The following is a 14988-nucleotide window of genomic DNA, read 5'->3' on the forward strand; positions in this document are numbered from 1 at the left end:
TTTTTTAAAGTGTGCAGATTATGAAGTAAAGTATTTTCCTTGTGTTAAGTACTGGTATCAGTAGATTAATAAAAAATACAACAATGGGATATTCATAATAATAATTTTTGTGTAATTGTGGCTTAGTTTATATTAAACAGACATGTAGAAACTTAAAATTTTGTTTGAGAGAACATAAACCAATAACAGAAAAACAATGAATTAATGAAAGTGCAATAGCAGTACATTTGACAAACTTAGCCCACTTCATTGATTGGGAAGGTGTTAAGTTTCTTGAACAGATTTATGATGATGAATTATGTGCCATTAGCATCATCAGAAATTGTAAAAATAAGTGTGAATTTGACTTGGAACTCATTGAAGCTCATATTTTTGTATATTATCCTCTAGTTCACTTTCAACCTATGCCCATGGACAAGATCCAGGTATTATAGGGGTTTCTACTTTATTTATAGTATTGCAATTATGTTTTAATTATTTTGAGTAGTACTTGTTTCTTGAGGCTCAAGTCTAGAATATTTTTGGTGTCTAGTGATGCTCCTGCTTGTGTTATTTTCCATCTTGGAATTGTTTTGCAGTTACTGTTTTACATGATGACAAGAATTATTTTTTATAAAAAAAAAAACCAACAAAAAAACAATCCCACAGCTACCACAAATTCTCTATTGGAGAAACAAACAGAAAAACAGAAACCAGATTCAAAGAACATGAAAAAACACCACATGTTTTTGAATACTATAAATCAAATAAACACAACATAATTGTAGAAAACACTCGGATACTAAGTAGGGAAACAAATATAAACAAACACAAAATCAAAGAAGCCCTATTTATACAACTGAAGCCAAAATTAAACCAATATACAGGAACACCTTATACTAATTAATAACCTAACATATAATTGCAATGTCCCCTACAATCCTGTATCCATTTACACTCTCATCCCCAAGATGTGCCCAGCAATGGTCAGTTGTAAACACTCTGTGTTAACCTGAAGATGACAAAAGAAGGTCAAAACATTGTTCTGTACTTTCTTTTAATTAAAGTGCTAATACCCATACCAGCCATCATGAGAATACATAGTTACTGTTTTAGTTTCTCTCTCAGGAAACATTTTTTGATTGCAACTTTGGGTGTAACTACTGACAGTTATAACATGTACTTAGTATATTTGGTTACAAAAAATACTAAAATTAGTAGTTTTGCAACCACTTTTTTTTTTTTTTTACCAACCATTCTTATTTATTTTGCATTCTTTAAAGTTTGTGTGTGTATGAAATGTTTAGTTTCTGTGACAACAAACTACCATTAGACTTTTTTTTTTTTAGTAATTATAAATTTATACAAAAATTATTGCATGTTAGTGTCCTCATTTATTATGTATAGCACTAAGGGAATAATAACTTGACAACCATACACATGAAATAACTGATGTCAGAGTTTGCTTGGGATAGGTAACATATATCTGTACAAATTTCTTGTTCTGTGGTAAATTCTGTAATTTTTTTTTTCTTAGAAGTTCTAAAAATTTGTAAAACATATAAGAGTTCAAACATTCACAGAGGCCTCCAATTTTTTGCATTCTAAATGTATAGTGATTGTCAAACTAGTTCTGTCCAAACATCTTTCTTTACGATTAGCACTTGATATTCTTCACTATGCAAATATAAAAAATTGTACACCTTTTACTGTTTTTATTCTTTCTAATAGAACATATGGTATTATCCAACTCGGAATACTACAAAAGAATCAACATTATATTGTGCTCAGAATAAAATTTCAATAAATCCATTCAGTTCTCATTGTTCATAAGATAAATTACAGAAGCGTTTGAGAATGGCCAAGTGGTTAGCATGCTGGACAATAAATCTGACGATCTATTGTAAACAACCTGTTGCCACAGAAGGAAAAAAAAAAAACAATTGTGCTCAGCATACTGTGGTTGTAGGTACATTACAAGAGTGATGATCAAACCACATTGTTTGATAAGAGTAGTTGATGAGTTAACAATGAATGTTATTTACTAGCTATTTTGTCTCTAGTCTATCACTTCAAAATTAGCAATGACTAGAGAAGATACACTTTGTGCTAACAACATCCACAATAAACTTGCATTTTAATTGCTGTTTTGTAAAGTGTAAACATTTTTTATCAGCATATGATGTTTACACTCATTGTTTTGTATTATGAAATTGTAAAAAAATAAATGAAACTTGTACTTTTTTTATTTTTTTTATAAAGTTTAACCAAAAACATTTAAAATTACTCATGCTTTGTTATTTGTAAAACTACATTTTATCAACCTTAAGTACTGGATTGTGCGATCCTAGTTACGCTTTTAGTGACCCTTTGTGGGAATAGTTTAAGTAAACTATTTGTTTATATTGATTGTTCTGCCATTTTCACTTAATGATGACTATTGTTTTAAGTTGAGACTTGCATATTCTGAGTTATGTAAATCTGTCTGGTGTTTTAAAGAAATTTGTTATTGGTGCTTCCTTGTGGCAGACTGATATTGTGTTTCTGAGCAATATTTGAATGTAAGGTTCTAGTAAATTGGAAAAAAGAAAAGGCTAAAGGAACATGATTTTTATGTGTGTGTTTGTGTGTGTGTATACATACAGGTGTATCTATCTATTAATAATAAATATTTATAAATATAAAATTCTAAGTGTACCTTGAGGGTTTACACCTGGGTATTACATTTCTTATCCACGTGTGCGTGCATCTTTTTAATAAAGCAAGCTACCAAAAATACACATGGAAGAGAAGTGTTTCTATGTTTTTGGGAAATAAAAATATGTAAAATATTTTTTAGTTATTCTGTGCTGAAATATGTTCGGAACATGCACCCTGGCATAGTTAGCTAGAACTTATCAACCTCATAACCCAGGCAAAGCCAGATAATTTTGCTGTTATATTTTCTAATTTTTCTAATGTGGAATTTTATCTCTAATATAGTGATCCTTATTTGTGTGCTTATAGTCTAAACTATGATCATTTTTAATGAATTGAAAGAGAAGTATAATACTTATAGTAGTGAAAGTATTTAGAACTTATGATCTTAAAGTAACCAGAATCATATTCTTTGTACACTTGTGTTCATTTAATATGTGCCCTGCTATAGTATTTAATACTTGGAAGGTGTGCATCAGAGACAGAAAATAACTTAAGTGCTGAAATATTCACAGTCAACTCTTAGTGAGTAATCAATGTTTGTTAGGAGTTAGTAAAAAGTGGTTGAGGAAGACTTTTGAAATGCAAGTGATAATTATTTATACAAGGATGCTTTGAGAAAGTATCTGACAGAAACCAAAAGTGCCTTTTGTGTATGTAATAACCTCAATTTTGCATGTTATTTGAGCAAGTCAGAAATAGTTGTACAGTAAAGACAAAATAACATGATGACGTAAAGAAACATTGAGTCCTGTTTCATGCTAGATAAACAGTTATCTACCTCTTCACATAATGTTCTGGTTAGTGCCTGTAAAAACATACTGTAATTGATTTTTAAGTTTTAATTATTAGTTTTAAACACTTTAAACAATAAACACATCAAAGATCTAATGTATAATTCAAGTTTATTTTAATATAATTGTGACTTAGGTTAAAATTTGTATTCTGCATAAGTTCAGATGTATGAACAGTTACACTCATATTTAGCAGTACTTTACCCTCAGAGAGGAGGTGATGTTATGAACAGTTACTATAGTTTTTAATAATACATTTCCAGCAGATAAAAGCTGATGCCATGGACAGTTTGTATACTATTCAGCAATACCATTCTCACTAGATAGAAGCTGAGAATATGAAGAATTGGTTAATATATATATAATAATATGGTTTATAATGTATAACAGCTTGCACTGAGCAGTTACTTAGGTATTCAACAATACCAATACGATTCTTGATGTATAAAAGTGTATGCCTTCAACTGTTACTATGATCTTTAAGAATGTTGATTCTGACAAGGAGTTGATGTGGTGTTTTAAGAGTATAAAAGGTATTCCTGGTAGTTGGGAGCAGTTACTATGGTGTTTTAACATTACCATCCTAGAAGAGAGGAGCTGGTCATTTGAACAGTTACTTTGGTGCCTAAAATACTATTCCAGGTAAATATGAATTAACTCTTTAAGCATTTACTAGGGTCTTTAAAAAAAAAATACTATTTTCTGATTATCATAGTAGACACGTGCAGTAATAATTAGTATGAGGGAAAACTTGTGTTTTGCATATCCTAACATTTTTTGGTTGTTGTTTTACATTTGAATGCAAAAAAAATGTACAAAATGTAAAAGCAGTGTTGTGTATTTAAAGTAATTAAAACAGTTAAGGGAATTACAATGATTGTGAGTTTATACCTAAGTGGGTTAAATCTGTCTTAAATCATACGATACCCACCAAACACTTGTAGTACAAGAGACTCTGAGCTGAAAGGCCTGATGAAAAATGGCAAATCTATTAATTTTATGTAGTAAGAGACACCAGATCTAGTGATGCCTTCAAAACTTGGGTAACAGGAACAAGTATTAAAACTCAACTGGGTGATAGTAATGATACTGTGTCCATAAACAAAGTAAGGAATTTATACATTATATTTTACACAAACAGACGTGTATATATATAACAGTTTCAGAGTCGTGTAACAGCTTTAATTTAATTTGTTACCTTGAAGATGCAATATTTCCATGAGGTATTATTTAATCCATAAGTTTTTCTAATATATTGAGCTTTGAGGTTTAACCTTTGAAAAGGTAGTATGGCTAGAATGAATGGTATACCTGCAGAAGATATTCTAATCCATATTATGGTGGACCTGAGAAGCTTGCTGGAAGGCAGAGTTCCATCGAGGTCAGATGTAACAATGGAAATGTATTAAGGTCTTTGGTACTGTAAAGAGTGCTGTGCAGGCACTGCAGTTGTCAACAGCCTCAGTACACAATAACAAACTGCAATGAAACAATGGCAGGTTTGAATACAGTAGTGAAGAAAAAGGCATTTGTCATTTTTGGTTTTGAGTGTTACTTACAAACCAGGTGGCAGTGGCTCTTGCCACCAGTCTTTTTCAGAATAATATGAAAATGATCAGTACACTTGGGATAGTTAACCATTATGCAAGAAAATGTGGAAAGAGCAAGTTTAACTACAGTAGAATAAGTTGAGACACCAGAGTTTTAAAAAAAGATTGTTATATGGTTAGATGTTTCAGGGATCCATCTATACAAATTGTTTCAATATAACCTCAGAGCTAGCTGTATCTAACAAAGTCTCTAAAAATGGCAAAAAGAGACAGTACCTGATGTTTGAAATCATCAAGATTTGTCAGATCAATTTCTTCCTCAGAGAGAGAGAGAGAGATACAGAGAACTATGATTGTTACTAGGTAAGTGAATAACAATGTTTCATTTGTATATGATATGATATGGGCATGAATGAGACATGGTGGCTTACAAGTACTACAGTGGCAACTTGAACACAACTATCATAGATATTTTTTATGGACACCATTAAAAGGTGATGAATCAAAAGATATGGTTGGTAAAATTCAAGCTGGGCCTCAATGTCATCCAATTTTCAAAACAAATCTTAACAGTGCCACTGAATAAAAGTGGCAATAATCACCTTAAAAAGTTTCATTGGTTTAGGTGATTTCTGTCTATTTTACATAGTATTTTCATTTTCTTTCTATTAACTTTTATCAGATGATTCTTGGAAATTGAAGGCTGAATATCCCAATCACACATGGAGCTATTTCAGAGAGATGTTGAAAGAATAGTTATTATCCAGAAAGGGAATAATTGAATAAGACCTTTAACACCCAGCAATACTGGAAGCTAATAGAAAAATGAAAAGAAACTTTCACAGAACTGAGCCTCTGAAATTGACAGAATTGTCAGGTAGAGTGAAACATATTTGGAATGGCAATGGATGCTTATATTACAATCAGAATAGTAAAACATATAAATATTATTTTGCTTTAAAATTGTAATACCTATTTTTGTGCCTTAGTATAAGAGATGTTATCCAGCACTTCAATGTAGTATTTTGTCTTTTTGGTCCTTCCACATAGAACATGATTCTAAGTAGGAGTAGGAGGGGTGTGTTCCATGACTGCCAGTATTGTTGTGGTTCTTTCAACAAAAATGGAAACACCTTGGTGATCAGGAAATCTTGGAATACCATCAACACTGCCAGTTGAAACTTGGAAAAAGGATTTGGAACATGTAAGGCTATAAAAGCAAATTTATCAAGTACTCCTATAGAAAATCTAAGATGTAGTTTTCTGCTAAGTAAGATGTACTCTGAAAGCTGTAAAAGTCAAAAGAATTTTAATGTCTTCAGTCTTCAATGTTTCAACAAGTATGTCTTCTGACAGAATATTTTTGTAAGTTTGTGGTAATTAGCAAGTCCTTCTGAATAATGAAGGGTGGCATTTTACTTGGAGTTTTTCAAGAAGGGAATCCACTGCTCAAAAAGCAAGACCTTAGCATTGTCTAAGAACAGGGCATTGAACAGAGCCTAGTGTCTTGTAAGAGGAGGGTATTGTGCAGAGTCTTTGATTTAGGGCCTGTTTAGAGTCCTCTTCAAGAATATTTAAATAGGATTTGCTATAATAAAATTAGATTCATTTAACATAGACTTTATCCACCATGAAGTCCTATCAGGATGTGGCACACTGACACTAATGATTCTGACATTATTACATCAAAACACTTGCCATAAGATATAATCAAACTAAATTAAAGTACTAAGTTGAACTCTAATCATTACTGACTACAGGAATTCAAGATCAAAACAACTGTATTGTGTCAACCCATTTTAGGTTCTTTCCTTCTTGTCATTGGTTGGCAGACGTTGCAAACATATGGTTGTGTTTTTAGGTCCCAAAAAGAGTAAACTGTGAAGCAAAACTTCCCCCTTCCCCTGAAAGTCTTCTCATGATGAGCAGAAATTCATACTACTGAAAACATTTTATTAAGGGCTTCAATAATGGCATCAAATAGATTATTAAAATATGTTATGTGATGAAAATGCAGAAGTAAAAAAAGCTGATAAATCACAAAAGGAACATAATGGATCTGTGAGGGTAAATTGAGAAGTAGAATCATATTTTTGTTTCACCCATGAATAAGGATAGTTTGTCTTCTGAGGGGAGTTTTTGTTCTTGTAGGTTATTATTAACACTTTCAGACATTAACTTCATATGTGTTTAACCTTTGTAAAAAAGCAAGAAAACTTGCAATCTCTAACATACCTGAACCTTGATTTTCATGCTAAGAATTACAAGCAAGTCAATGTTGTCAATCTTTTTAAACCTGAAGTGAGAGCGTAAGAATATGTGTGCTTTTCTGGGATTTCTTCAAACTGTATGCATAATTGTTATCAATTTTTATATAAAATATTACTTTTATGAAGTTGTCAAGGAATTTATTTGGGTAAAAGTATTGTGCCTAAGTGAATTAACTCTCTTACTGTAGACTTGAGACCAGGAACAGGGTTTGTAATCATTTTGTGCTTATCATTTTGCAAATTATCAGTAAACATTACAAGGCTTTTGTACACAAAATATTGGCTTTTTTATTTTTTTATTAAGTGCTAAGATTTTCTAACTAATTATTTCCTTGTACATTTTCACTTTTCAAATGTTGATTATCCAACATGCAAAGCAATTTTGATCTTGAGATTAAAAATCCTTTCATGCTTCAGAACATTGTCATGTTTAACATGCAAAATCAATATGAACTCCAGATAATTTTCAAACATTATTTGTAGGAAAAGACTGTATATTTTATCTGTTATTTTCACTGTTTTATCTCTCTATCAGTTTGGTCAATTTGACCTACCACAGAAAATTTGGAAATAGTATATTATGTTTTTTTGTTCTAAAATGACTACCATTTATAACAAGAAACCACAAATGTTTGGATTAAGTACATTAAATCTCACAACCTTGTACATCCATGTATATTTATTTTTATTTTATCACCTTTCAACCATGCCTGACTAATATTACACAAGTTGCAGTAATGTAGTGCACATGCACCATGTTACTGTACCCAGTGATATTAAAACTGATCTTTATGAAAGTGACCTATCTTGCCTATGTTCTAGTGAGCATTATTTTGTAAAATAGTCACATTTAGGTTATAATACATGTGTAATATTTTATTACTATTTACAAACAAGTTTTTAAATTTGTTTATTTTTCATAAAGCATAGAACAGTAAATAAAGAAATTTTAGAAAATGATATCTTCTGCTTGTGAAGTTTGTATTCACTTACTGCAATTTGTTAAGCCTTGTCAATTTTCACAAGTGAAGGATATAAAACAAAATATTTGTTTTAGGTTTTATAAATGTATTTTGAAACAAAGAACAACAATTACTATATCAGTACTGCAGTAATTAAGCTGTATTTGGGTGTAAAAAAATTGTTTTGAGTTTCATTATCTCTGACTTCTCCAATTCATGTCTACGAAGAAAAGGAAGGTTTTCCTATGAAAACGTGTCTCACATGCTGAAAAACTAGATGGGGAATATTCTGATCTTTCAATCAGTTATAAACACTTCATAGAGCAAAGCAAGGTGTACATAAGCAAGTATTTCTAAAAGTGAAATAGATGGGCTGGGCCACTGCGTTTGATTTGTTAAATGTAATGATATCTCGGCAAATAGGAAAGATAGGAGGTTCTTATTTTATATTAGAGGTCATCAGTTGGTGTTGGTAATTTGTTTCAATACATAAGAAATTTGTAGTTGGTCATCATAAACATCCAATTTGAACCAAGGCTGCATTCGACGTACCACAATGTACAGAAATCAATATTTAAGAATTGTTTTAAATATTTATTTTTAAAATAAGAAATTAAGTAGTGTGTAACACTAAAATTTCAATCATCTATAATTTATATCAGATTCAATGGCATACATTCATTAAGTAGTATCTCATCAAAACTTTGAATGCAAGTCAACAACCATGATGACATACCCTTTTTCACCCTGATCAAAGGAAAACCCTTCAAGATTGGGTTAATAATCTGTCAATTATTTATTATTACTTTTTACTGTTAAAATTCATTAATTCTGGGAGCAAATTTTACAGCAGCGTATGTACTTGCTTGACTTGTTACATGAGCATATAAGCAGGTGTCTGCTAAATAACAAGTTATTCTGGCATTTATTTTAAAGATTGCTATTGTTTCTTTGGTGTACTCAAATTTTTCACATCTTTGTGGTTGAAGATTATCAAAGTTTCTTTGAATTCTATCATTTTTCTTATTATTGGAGATTATAATTCAAAGTTTACTTTGGCTATTAACCCAAAATCTCTAACTTAACAACACCCACAATGGTTATAAATTTGGGGTATGTAGTATTTGTAAAATTTCTGAGCTTACTAAAAAATGTTCTTAAAAAGAACAAGAGTTCTATAAAGATGAAATGTCAGTAAATTTGTTAATTGAAGAGGTATTTAACACTGACACCCCTGCCTTTGCACAAATTTACCATTTTTAGAAAAGTGTTCTTTCTGTCTTAATTAAAACACAGAAGACAAGTGCAGAACACAATATGTTCAGTGAGGATGTAACCATGATGGGATATATAATGCAGAAAGTAAAAAGAACAGAGATTAAAAAAAAAAGTATTTATAAGGGCACTACAGAGATTTAAGTGGGGTTGATGCAATATATAATTAATATGCAAATTAATAACTACTGTCACATTTTAATATCTAATGGTTTATTAATTAAAGATTAACTAGATGGTTGATGTGCAAATTGAAATTAATAAGCTGATATGTAAATAATATTTCATATTTTAACACATAATTTATTTATTAATGAAAGGTAAATATGCAGATAATAAATCAAATTTAATTTCAAATTCATTTTTAATAACTAATATGCAGGTCCTTGATATTAGGCCTCCCAGTGGCATAGCAGTATGTCAGTAGACTCTCAACACTAGAAACTGGGTTTCGATACCCAAGCTGAGCACATGTAGTTTTTATGCTCGATTCCAACCAACTAACTTTGATGTTCTGTGTGTTTGTCCAACAAATAAGGATGTTGCTAGTTGGCATCAGGAATGTCAGAGGGTGCATTGTAAAAAGAGGACATCATCACCAGAGGATATGTTGCTAACATCAATCTTTGGATATTAGTTCACTAGATTTATAATTTCCGTTTATGTAATTAAGTGTTCTCCTGTTTGAAAATGACATGTAATTGTTTCAGTAGATTATAACTTCACAATGAATAAAGGATTGAAACATATATTTCACATTTTCAAATAGGTTATTCTTTCAGTTATATAAAACCTCTATGCTTTAAGCAGGTATCATTAATACACGTTAGTTAAATCACAGACTTAATCATACTCAAACAAATAGTAACAATGAATGTCTCGCAATAGCAGATGGTGTTTTTGTAGGTAGACAGTGTTCCTATACTTCCATGCATCTGTTTATAGTTTTCATTTATATATTAATTATATTCAATGTGTTTTACTTAGGAGGTGGGTGTTCTGTTATCAGATAGTGTAACTAACACATATAACATTATTGTATTATTATAGTTTCACTTCTGTATTTAATTTGAGTGAGACATATTTTGCATTTTTCTATGTTTTATATGTAAAACATTGCTAATTCATTGGTTTTCATTTCTGTGATTAATATTGTATAATATCTGTTCACGCTAAAAGGGATACTTACTTAAATATCTTAATATACAATAATTTGATTTTTATGTTTAGCATTATTATAATTTGATTTGTTTTATGCAAATTAAATATAGAAATGGAAACTATAATCATATACTACTGTAATTTGCATGTGCTGGTAACATTATCTGCCTGTAAAAAAACACATTCGCCTTTGTAAAACAAGTGTAATATAATCATGTAAATGAAAACTATATACATAAATTAAGACACATTAAAATCTACATACAGCCCTATGGAAATATAAAATTACCTTTGTAAGAAGTACATTGTTACTATTTGTTTGAGTTTCATTAAATGTGACACTTAACTAATGTATACTAACAATATTTGCTTAAAACGTATGAAAGAATAACCTGTTTGAAAGTGTGAAATATGCAATACATTTGAATCCTTTATTCATTGTGGGGTAAAATTATAATGTACTAAAATCATTATATTTATTTTCAAACAAAAGAATGCTTAAAGAGTAGTTATAAAAACAAAAACTATAAATCTTTTGAAAGAATATGAAAAAAATCGTTGGTAGTAAATCTCTCCTTCTGTCACTGATCATGTGATCATATGATGTTTCCTAACAACATCTTAATTTCTTGATAAAACACCTGCTGATATCAAGGGCTTGCATATTAGTTATTAAAAAATAATTTGACATTAAATTTTACTGTTACCTGCATTATTTTATTTAATTAATAAAAATTAATTAGATATTTGAACGTGAATATTTTTTATTTACGTATTAATTAAATAACCTCTGTTATATATCAAAATGCAGATATTAATTACTAATATGCATGTCATTTACATATGCATAGGATATCATCCTCTACCCCACTTCTGCCTTCTTAGTGCCATGCTGGTATATCTACTAATAGTACAAAGAAGAAAGCAAATATTACTGTTGTCTTGGATCTTGAAGTTGGAGATTCAGATGTTGATTATGACTGTAAATTGGGTGAAATATTTGGTCTTTGTAAATTTAAGTTTGGCCTTAATTAAACATCTGGTAAAGGTTATTTTGTTTACTTATAAACAGGCCCCTAATGAGCTAGTGGGGGACATTTTTATTGAAACAAAACTATCCAATCCAATTTTTTTAACTTGAATTTAAATCTTTTAGACATTTTTATTGACTAAAAAGAAGGCATTTCTTGCACTTTTCTAGTATTGGGGTTGCAAAAATGATTTAAAATTGTATATGTGTGTGTTTTTTTTATAGTAAACCCACATTGGGCTATCTATTGAGCTCACTGAGAGGAATTTAAAGTACAGGGTGTTTGGAAAGTCACTGTGCAGTTTTGTATATTAATAAATATATAAGTGCACAGTGACTTTCTGAACATCCTGTAGTAAGGTGAGTAAAATTTTCCATGCATTATCAGTTTAACAGCATGGAAGTATCCAAGTGACAAGCAAAAGTATTCGGATATTAATTAAAACAACCATGCTAGATATTGTGCAGCAAAGTGAATACCATATTATGCATGTAGCTGCTGTCAATATGTTACTGTCTGCCCATTCTACTGCTGACTGTCATAATAGCTGGGCCTGGTATAGCCAGGTGGATAAGGCAGTCAACTCGTAATATGAGAATTGCAGGTTTGAATCCTTGTCACACCAAACATGCTCACCCTTTCAGCCATGGGGGTATTATAATGTTAGTCAATCTCACTATTCATTGGTAAAAGAGTAGCCCAAGAGTTTGCAGTGGGTGATGATGACTAGCTGCCTTCCCTCTAGTCTTACACTGCAAAATTAGGGACAGCTAGTGCAGATAGCTCTTGTGTAACTTTGCGTGGAATTCAAAACAAACCAAACCATAATGGTTTGACCTTTCCTACCAGATCACAGGTGAAATTTTCATATCTCAGTTAAAAGTTAAGTGATAGCAGAAGCATAAATGGTAGGCAGTTGCTTAATTAATGATGCTGGGAATATGGCTTTATTGTTATACACTGAATTTCCTCCTAGCATTAGTTAGTATGAATACTTTCCCTTAAAAATTTATTAGTTAACAAATGAAAAGTTGTCTCTAAGTTCTCTCAAAAATACATCAAAAACCACCCTCTGAGAGTTTTGGGATTGAACTTGCATTTAATATTCAACACATTATACAGGGTGTTCAGAAAGTCACTGTGCACTTATATATTTATTAACAGACATGTTTCAATACGGACTACAGGAGGTAAATATGAATGACAATTATAAACAATGTTGACAGTGACCCCTGTTGTCATCAATACAGGCCTGGATCCTTCTTATTTTGTTTCTAAACACTGCTATCAGTTGCTAGCTTGAAATAGACTGAATGAAATATGATGACAAAACTGCACAGGGACTTTCCGAACACCCTGTAGTGTCAAGACACTCCTTGGCTTATGAGAGACACGGTAATACTCTTACTTAAATAATTTTGATTATTGTTTGTATTTAAATTCAGAGTTTATGAGAAAGTTTTCGCTAAAAGTAACAGTCAATCTTCATAAAAGTGAGTCAAATTTGCAATTAGTTTTGAGGTTTCATCAAAATTAGTTTCAGTTTTGTGTTTTGCTGGTTTCACAAATTTCAGAATCAAGTCTAAATGACACAGAGAACAAAAGTGGAAAATAATTTTACTGAATATAATACAAAAATTTATCACCACATTGTAGAGGTTTTTACCCATTTAAATTGTAAATTTGGAGTGACTTTGTTTCAGTTATTTGTACAAAGGTTCACTTGAACTGTCTTTCATAGCTGTCTCTATTTTTCAAACTGATAGGCTAGAGAGATAGAAGCTACTCAGCAGCATCCATTTCCAGCTCCTGAGCAGCACTATTAGAATAGTGAAATTTGACCAATACATTTATATCACAACCATGGACCTTCAAATCCATTTTAATACCTAAGCCATGGCTGGCCTAATTAATGGATGAAAAATATTTATTGGTTCATAACTTATGAATAAAATAACATTTATTTAGTTTTATGTATAGAATTACCAGAAACATTTCTGTAATCAAAATAAAAGTATTAATGGGAGTTGAAGGTTAAATTAATACTTGTTTTAAAAATAAAATATAAAAATACATCATCTTTTAATTAAGACATTGAAACCAGTTTCACTACACAAATAATTTTTCTAAAAAGCATTCATAAAAGCTGCTATTTTGTTGCTGTTAAATAAAATAAGTATTTTCTTTGCTATGCCTTTTTAATATGATTTTTTGCATAATGAGACAATTTAATGTAATTTGAAGTTCAGGTTATAATAATAATAATAAAAAACTACATAAATGCTAAAGAAAGCTAGTAATTTTGAAGAATATTTTAAAAAAATATTCTTAATGAGCACTTCTAACTTGATAGGCTTTACATTTCTTTGAAATTTTCCTCCACTGTTAAGACCATTCAAGGTTGTTCTAGAGTCACTTATCTCTGCTACTTAATAGTGATTATGGGAAGGCTTTAGACCATAAATGCTGCAATCTGCTTAAATGTTTTAGAATATTTAAAGAAAATTTATTTAAAATTTTTTTCTTTATTATTTTCATAATTAGGTATTTCTCATTTTCAATCAAAAAGGAGTTATCAGCAACAACCTAACCTTTGTTTTGTTTTATGCATTACAAGTGCAGCTCATTGTAATAACTCATTTTGTAATTTCATGTAAATGTTATAGCTTCATCATCAGTACAATTTCTTTTTTATTTTTGTTATGAGCATGCTTTTCCAGATATTTAATTTTCAAAGATATGACTTGGTAAAGGTATTTGTGGCATGTTTTCGTATTGTGATGACATATTGTTAACAACTTATAATGGCAAATCATCATTGTGAAGTTTTATGGGGCCAGGATTCATTACAGTAGGTGTCTGTGACCTGCTTGTGATAAATTTCAACAAGAAACAAATGGTACACAATTTACTTTGAAATAATATATTAAAACTAGTCAAACACGTACAAATAATTGTCACACAGTTAATCAATATGGTTCTATCCAGAGCTTTAAATAATCATGTTTTTGTCAAAAAGACCACACAGGCTGGTTCAGGTACTTTATAACACTATTGACGAGAAGAATTATTCTCTTCTGCTCTGTTGTTACAATACAATTTGTGATTATTTTACTTTAGAAATCACTACCATACACTCTTTAAGGCTAAACCCTCAATCATGCAGTCTAACTTCACTTTTTTCACTTTATCTTTACTAACTTATTTTAATGCTCATACTATATAAACTAAGTAATACTCATATTAAATCTGAAGTGAAGAGTCATGAA

The 14988-nt window shown here is 30.5% G+C and overlaps 1 protein-coding gene across 9 annotated transcripts in view; it reads left to right on the plus strand.

The window, feature by feature from the left end:
* The window catches only part of LOC143244583 (WD repeat and SOCS box-containing protein 1-like), a 72973-nt gene that overhangs the window by 14938 nt on the left and 43047 nt on the right, over positions 1–14988 (plus strand). The window contains exon 5 of one of the 9 annotated variants that reach the window (XM_076489540.1): positions 391–425. The exons of 7 other annotated variants lie outside the window; for them this stretch is intronic. In XM_076489540.1, the coding sequence (XP_076345655.1) occupies positions 391–425 (35 nt within the window). Of the gene's footprint in view, positions 1–390; positions 426–1798; positions 4113–14988 lie in introns of those variants that run through there. One more of the 9 variants, XM_076489537.1, reaches the window with a different exon arrangement.

Source organism: Tachypleus tridentatus, chromosome 2, assembly GCF_004210375.1.
Source record: "Tachypleus tridentatus isolate NWPU-2018 chromosome 2, ASM421037v1, whole genome shotgun sequence".
Taxonomy (NCBI): Eukaryota; Metazoa; Arthropoda; class Merostomata; order Xiphosura; family Limulidae; genus Tachypleus; species Tachypleus tridentatus.